The sequence below is a fragment of the Uranotaenia lowii genome, chromosome 2 (genome assembly GCF_029784155.1).
Source record: "Uranotaenia lowii strain MFRU-FL chromosome 2, ASM2978415v1, whole genome shotgun sequence".
NCBI lineage: Eukaryota > Metazoa > Arthropoda > Insecta > Diptera > Culicidae > Uranotaenia > Uranotaenia lowii.
In genome coordinates this window covers 398,395,033-398,402,815 of record NC_073692.1, presented here as the reverse complement: position 1 = coordinate 398,402,815, position 7,783 = coordinate 398,395,033, and the positions used below count along the sequence as shown (strand labels likewise).

General features: G+C 48.6%; 1 protein-coding gene across 1 annotated transcript; it reads right to left on the bottom strand.

Annotated features, from left to right (window-relative positions):
• Positions 1–6,321: 6,321 nt before the first annotated feature.
• On the bottom strand, positions 6,322–7,510 carry LOC129743691 (uncharacterized). Its single transcript, XM_055735789.1, has 4 exons — positions 7,295–7,510; positions 6,928–7,004; positions 6,663–6,855; positions 6,322–6,584 (listed from the first exon to the last, which is right to left on the bottom strand). Exons 2-4 carry the CDS (start codon positions 6,973–6,975, stop codon positions 6,385–6,387), a joined length of 441 nt encoding a protein of 146 aa, XP_055591764.1. The 5' UTR covers positions 6,976–7,004; positions 7,295–7,510; the 3' UTR covers positions 6,322–6,384.
• Positions 7,511–7,783: the final 273 nt, after the last annotated feature.

The window sequence follows — 7,783 nt, the reverse complement described above, 5'->3', positions numbered from 1 at the left end:
TCGGACTGCTCGTACCCTCTCGGTCGTACGTATTCTCGTTTCACTAGCATGTTGCGCTGACTTGCCACCGTCAGCAGCGTTCGGAACGACACCCGACGCACAAAATCATCGAAATTGGTTGATGTCGCGCTGCTTCGGGATTCAGGCTCCTCCTTAACCAAAGTTTGGCTAGTGAACGGTAGACAATGTGCAACTCGAGACCCCATACACCCAACCTTCGGGTAGTGATCATATCACCTCTTGTCTGCAACTCCGATTCTCTACCTCCCCGTGGTGCTAGCTGGGGTGCGAGCAACCTTAGTGGAGATCGGGTACCCAACCCCGGTGGATGCTTTGGTCGCATGCAGACTGAGTCAGGGGGCTTCGTACGCGTCGGTTCTCCATGTCAGGGGCGGCGTGCGAAGTGCAACAGCGTCCTGGTGGTGTTCGGGACCCAAAACAGCAACATCACGACGGTCCTCCTGCGAGATAGTGGGGTTAGCTGCGGGCCTTGCGAGCCTGTGACTACAAAAAACATAAGCAACGAACAACGAACAACAAATTTCGGATGGAAATCGGCAAAGACCCGCGCGATGAAAAGGGACTAGCGATTGGAAACTTGGAACATGGAACTGCCGATCTCTAAATTTTGTGGGCAGTACCCACGTGCTCTCCAACAGGCTTGCAATTGCTCTAACAAGAATCACCGATGTGCTCGGTTTTAGATTCTCGGTAGAGATTCTCTGAAACGCACCGCAGAGATTTTTAGCCGAACCTCTGTAGAGAATCTGTTAATCATCACGACAGAGCGAACACACACTACAGTGGAAAAATGTTTTCACCAAGGAGAGCGACAGCGACGGCAGCTGGCTTTGCTTGTTGCGTTTACCAACACATACGAAGCTGAACCACTCGCCCGAAACATTCATTGTTTGTTGATGCTATTATTATGCACACCATCGTGTTTGTTTTTATCTTTGCTTTTTCGTGGCTTGAACCAGTCGGTCTGGTGTTTTCACCGGGGTGCTCTACAGTGACAAATTGTCGCACGCCAGAGCTATTGGAATTAGGTGTGTGTGGCTTTCGAAACCGGGGTGCGAATAATCTGTGGAGAGGAATAAAAAAACTCACCCGGGTGATTTGCAGCTATCGCACGGGGGTGATTTATTCTCCGTTCTCCGTCTTTCTCGGTAGAGAATGGCATCTCTGCTCTCCAACGAATTGAAGAGCCGCAAATTCGACATCGTAGCGCTGCAGGAGGTATGCCGGAAGGGCTCCACGGTACGAACGTATCCAGATGGTCGTGCCATCTACCAGAGCTGCGGCAACACACACGAGCTTGGAACAGCTTTTATAGTGATGGGAAAGATGCAAAAGCGCGTGATCGGGTGGTGGCCGATCAACTCACGAATGTGCCGGTTGAGAATCAAGGGCCGGTTCTTCAACATCAGCATCATCAACGTGCACAGCCCTCACCTCGGAAGTACCGGTGACGACAAAGACGAATTTTACGCGCAGCTGGAGCATGAATACGACCGTTGCCCAAAACATGATATCAAGATCGTCATCGGGGATTTCAACGCTCAGGTCGGCCAGGAGGAGGAATTCAAACCGACAATTGGAAGGTTCAGGGCGCACCAGCTGACCAACGAAAACGGCCTCAGACTGATAGATTTCGCCGCCTCCAAACGAATGGCCGTACGTAGTACCTTTTTCCAGCACCGCCTCCCACACAAGTACACCTGGAGATCACCGTACCAAACTCAATCACAGATCGACCACGTTTTGATTGACAGTCGGCACTTCTCGGACATCATCGACGTCAGATCCTGTCGGGGCGCCAACATCGAAACCGGCGCCCGCCTCGGTTAAATATCGCTCGACTGAAGCAACCTGAGGTCGCGGCAGACTACGCGCAATCGGTCGAAGCAGCGCTGCCGGCAGAGGGCGAGCTTGACGAAGCCCCTCTCGAGGACTGTTGGGATACCATCAAAACAGCCATCAACAGTGCTGCGGAGAACGTCATCGGTTATGTGGAGCGATCTCGACGGAACGACTGGTTCGACGAGGAGTGTAGGAGGGTGATGGACGAAGAGAATGCCGCGCGGGCGGCAGTAGTGCAAAGAGGCACCCGTCGAAATGTGGAAAATCACCGACAGCGGAAGAGGCAGCGAGTCAGACTTTTCCAGGAGAAAAAGCGCCGCCTGGAGGGGGAGGAGCTCGAGGAGCTGGAGCAGCTGCATCGTTCCCAAGAAACACGAAAGTTCTATCAGAAACTCAACGCATCCCGCAAAGGCTTCGTGCCGCAAGCCGAAATGTGCCGGGATAAGGACGGGGGTATCCTGAAGGACAATCGTGAGGTGATCAAAAGGTGGAAGCAGCACTTCGATGAACACCTGAACGGCGAACATGCAGGAGATCAAGACGGTGGGGGAAGGTACATCGCCGGCGTAGCCAACGACGAAGAGGAGCCACTCCCAACGATGAGTGAAGTTAAGGAAGCCATTCGCCAGCTGAATAGAAACAAGTCGGCTGGGAAGGATGGCATCGCAGCTGAACTCATCAAAATGGGCCCGGACAAGTTGGCCGATTGCCTACACCGGTTGATAGTCCGAATCTGGGACATAGAACAGCTACCGGAGGAGTGGAAGGAGGGGGTAATATGCCCCATCTACAAGAAGGGCGACAAATTGGACTGTGAGAACTACCGAGCGATCACTGTCCTCAATGCCGCCTACAAAGTGTTGTCCCGAATCCTACTCCGCCGCCTAACGCCACAAGCAAACAGATTCGTGGGAAGTCATCAGGCCGGCTTCATGGAGGGACGGTCTACGACGGACCAGATATTCACATTACGGCAAATCCTCCAAAAATGCTGGGAACACCAAGTCCTTACGCACCATCTATTCATCGACTTCAAAGCCGCATACGATACGATCGACCGTAACGAGCTATGGAAAATCATGGACGAGAACGGCTTTTCCGGGAAGCTGATCAGACTGATCAAGGCGACGATGGATGGGACGCAGTGCTGTGCGCGGATTTCGGGTGAATTGTCGAGTTCATTCGAATCGCGCAGGGGGCTTCGACAAGGTGATGGTCTATCCTGCATGATGCTCAACGTGGCGCTAGAAGGTGTTATTCGACGAGCGGTGGGCGAAATGCGGGGCACAATTTTCAACAGATCCAGTCAACTTATCTGCTTTGCCGATGACATTGATATAGTCGGCAGATCATCTGCGGCGGTGGAAGACATCTACCGCAAACTGAAACGCGAAGCAGGAAGGATTGGGTTGATGATTAATACGTCCAAGACGAAGTACATGCTGGCCTGCGGATCCGAGACCGACCGAACCCGCTTGTCCAGTAATAACAAGGTCACGATCGACGGCGACGAGCTGGAGATAGTCAAAGACTTTGTCTATCTCGGCTCACTGGTGACCGCAGACAATGACACCAGCCGTGAGATCCGGAGGCGAATTATCAGCGGAAGTCGTGCCTACTATGGACTCCACAAGCAACTGCGGTGAACCTGTATATGACGCTTATTAGACCGGTCGTTCTCTACGGGCACGAGACATGGATATTGCTCGAGGAGGACCTGCGTACACTCGGAGTATTCGAGCGACGAGTGTTAAGAACCATCTTTGGCGGCGTACAGGAGAACGGAGTGTGGAGGCGAAGGATGAACCACGAGCTCGCGCGACTCTACGGCGAACCCAGTATCCAGAAGGTGGTGAAGGCTGGCCGGATACGCTGGGCTGGACACGTTGCGAGAATGCCGGACGACTGTCCTGCAAAACAGGTGTTCGCTACGAATCCGGTAGGAACAAGACGAGCGGGGGCGCAACGAGCGAGGTGGTTAGACCAAGTGGAGCGTGATCTGGCGAACGTGGGGTGCCCGAGAAATTGGAGAACGGTTGCCATGGACCGAGTGAATTTTAGGAATTATGTTCGTCAAGTTATGTCGTAAGACGGAATACTATGTAAATAAAAATAAAATAACTTAACCAAAGTATCATCGGATTCCAGCACCATTGCCAAATTTGATATTTCGGATTCCAGCACCTTTGCTGGAGCAGCGTCACTTCGACTTGATTTGGATTCCACAACTGCTTTGGGTCGTCGCTTTTGGATGTTTTTGGCCAGCCCTGCACGTTTAACTCGCATTTTCGGATAATGTACCACGTGTTGCCCTCGCTCTCAATCAGTGAAGAGCTAGAACAGCCCACCAGTTTTCCGAGCGACAGCAATGACGGCACCATCAAATTTGATGACTTCGGCTCCCTTGGCAACTAGTTTGCCAACGGAAATTAAATTCGACTGAAACTCAGGAACATAGTAGACATTGGAAAGCGTAACTTCATTCTCGCTACCGTCGTCACCATGGCAACTGAAACGACCGGTACCAACGCCATGCACCATCATAACCAGCGTTGCCAGATTGAAGACCGCTCAAGTCCGTAGATTTCATGTACTGATTTCGACAAAAGAAAACTTGATGACCTTTTTTTTTGGTCGTCAGGTACATTTTTGATTTTTTCGATAATCCGTAGAAAATCCGTACGAAATGCTGAAAACCCGTAGATTTCGAGCATCGATCCGTAGCTCCGTAGAAATGTTTAAAATCCGTAGAACTACGGAGAAATCCGTAGATCTGGCAAGGCTGATCATAACTATTCCATCGGCCAGTGTGATGGAAATGTCTTTGCTCGTTTTCAGTTTGCTGAAGAATGACCGATACGAGCACATGTGGGAGGTTGCTCCAGAATCGATAATCCACGCCTTCGATTTAACATTGCTCTTGGCTGTAAAAGCAAATGATGACTTTTCACCTGCCGACTGCTTAGGCAGAACTTTCTTCTTCCTCGGACCTTCGGGAAATTCGGCGCGTTCACCGTTCGCGGGCTCATGGCGCGTCGTTTTGCGTTGAAAATGTCTAGGATTCCCCGGATTTTTCTGCTCGCTTCTGGGCTTCGTCTATCAGCTTGCTCTTGACGAGTTCCATCGTGAGCTCGACGTCGGATCGGCTATCCAAAGCAGTTGTGAGGGTGTCAACAGAGTCAGGCATACTCTTTAACACCATGGCCACTTTGAGACTGTTGCCCAGCTCTTGCCCCGCGTTAGTCAAGCTAGAAAATAGCTCGTCCATGCGGAACAAATGGCTTTCCATGTCCTCGTCGTCGGTGTACTCAGCCCTGTAGAGTTTTTTCAGCAACGATACTTTCGTGGACATAGTGGTTTTTTGATGATGGTTCTTCAGCTGATGCCATATTTCCCTCGTGGTTTGGCATTACCGAATCAGCAAATGCTGACTGTCGTCTACCAGAAAAACGATTGTGGCTCGTGCTGGCGTCTCCTTCCAGGCTTCCGAAAAGTACAGCTTTGCTATGACAGCCTTTTCCTTGTCGAACAAACTGTCTCGGTTTTCCTTGCCACTCGGTTTGCTGCTGTACCTTCGGTAAGGAATCGAAACGCTTCGGCTACATCGCTCACGTGCGAGAACCCAGGCTGTATCTGAACAATCGGCTCAAAGCATGCGTTGCCGAAAATGTTGTGCTTTAAGCTGTAGCAAACCCAACCTACAGTTCGGTTTTCATCCCTTCATGCCTCCTGTTTCGAAAATAATTTCATCCTAACTGTCGGCTGCAGGGCGTGACAGTTTTGGGCAGGACTGTCACGGGTGACTACCGTACCGTACCGTACCCATGCCCGATCGTATGCGCTGCTGCTCGGTTCGAATAGATCGAACGAGCCATATATTCACACCGAGCAGCAGCATACGACCGAGGCTTAACGCGATGTGTGGCGCAGGTGCAGGTTAGGCGGAAAGGGGTGGGGACTGGATTGGTGTGATTACCACCCGCAGTAGCTTCAAGCAAAAGGAAAATACGTTCGTTCAAAATTAACTCGGCCCGAGCGAATCTCGGCTACAGTCGGACGGAGTAAGTAGTACCGTCATGCATTGAAAACTGTCACGAAGATTTTCCCAAAACTGTCACGGAGCTTGAAAAATTTGTATACCGACGAACAAACTCTCGCATGAGGTAAAACAAGGCATCGCTGTACATCGCATGACCGCTCCTTTTAAAACTGTCGGGGAAGAAATATTCGGGAAGCTTTCATCAAGGTGCACGTGCGAGGTTCGCAAGAATACTGTCGTTCGCCAGTACTTTTTGGAAGCCTGTCTTCTTCTGCCCACGCTTCCGTCGGAGGTTCAGAGACATCCTCCTTCCATCTTCTAGGAACCAAATGACTCACACTGTTCAAGAACTCTTTCAGAAAAGGCCCATAACCTGTAGGATTTAGCCGTAGATCGGAATGGATAAACCAACTACAAGGTTTGACGGTTAAAACAACTGTGTTTTTATTACCAGAAAATTCGTTTTTAAATACTATCTTATTTTAAGTCATGGCATGCTGAGGTTGTCTGTCGTTATTCGGAACGGCATGTTCAACAGAAACAACTGCATGTTGGGAGATTCCTTGCAATTGGCCATTTTGCATACAAACGGTCTCATTTCTTACTGGCGTCCTCAATGCGTTTAAACTTTCGACAGCTTTGAGTGCACCTTTTAATATCCATAAAAAGAGCCAAAAGATAGCTGAAAAGAGAACAAAAAAAATTTACAGCATAATTTTCGATAATACTTAAGGATGCTTTGATGAAAGAAGAGTTTTACCTGTGATAAACGCTAAAACTACTACAATGATAACCACGAGCCAGACTATTGAAGAAAAACTTATAACCTGGTTCTCATTTGAGATTGTTAAAGCAACGATCGCTATTATACCAGTAATGGTCCAAAGCACCACTAGTATGCCGAAGTGAATTTTCATGTAGAGAATGTAAACTCGAATCAACTCCGCACGTCGCTGTTGGGAGTAAAACAAAATATAATAAGCCGGGTTTCTGGTTGAAAAAAAAACTGTTAAAATACAACTTACCTTATACAACCCAAACAGCAGCATTCCCGCAAAAAGTAGGGCTCCCATTCCGTTTATTATGGCCGCAATTCAAAATTCTGTGAATTAACACTAGAAAACTTTAGTATGCTACCTTAACAAAAGCACTGCTTAGAGAAGCTTCAACGAAAGTTTCGGTTCAATTTTGCATGGAAATTTTGTATTTTAGGCGGGCAAACCACCTCATTAGAACTGACTGATTCAGTGCACTCTTCAGGCAGTGAAACTCTAAGGTATCTCTTCGATGTTTCGAGGGATTCATCGAAAACAAAATCAAAATTTGTAGCAAATAAAATCGCAGACTATTAAATTGTTTTGAGCAGGGAAAACACTACAGGTTATAACTCACCTATATTAAGATTTCGGCTTGTGAAGATGCCGGCAATGATGGCATTGAGCGAACCGAGAATGCTCAGAATCCCGATAATATAGGTCAGCACGATGAAAGTTTGATGGGATGGCATCTTCGGGCCTTGAGCTGTGATGTGATCTCCAAATGTCTCTTCCTAGTGAAAATTACCTATATAAGCACACTTTAGCCGTTCTGCGTGTCGTTTGGCAGTGTACTGTTCAATCGATTGTACTTGAAAGTGCACGCGAAAACTCTTCACTACCTAGTAGCGGCAAACTTTGTAGGAGTTTCTGATAACGCTTGAAGAGAGAAATTAACAAGTGATAATAATTGGATTGATAAGTGAAGTGGATCCATCAGATTTTTTAAACTTTCGGTTATAGCAGTTTAACCATCGTTGGCTAGAAATGCGATTACACGATATGACGCGAAAAAAGTACAAGCAAACATTAGAATTAGGTACATCAAGAGCGATATTGTAAATAC

Excerpts from the sequence above, each read along its gene's own strand:
- LOC129743691 (XM_055735789.1), bottom strand. The coding sequence starts at position 6,975 with ATGGGAGCCCTACTTTTTGCGGGAATGCTGCTGTTTGGGTTGTATAAG. Across the intron at positions 6,856-6,927 it reads TGCTGTTTGGGTTGTATAAG|CGACGTGCGGAGTTGATTCG; the intron begins GTAAGTTGTATT and ends TACTCCCAACAG. Across the intron at positions 6,585-6,662 it reads AGTTTTAGCGTTTATCACAG|CTATCTTTTGGCTCTTTTTA; the intron begins GTAAAACTCTTC and ends TTCTCTTTTCAG.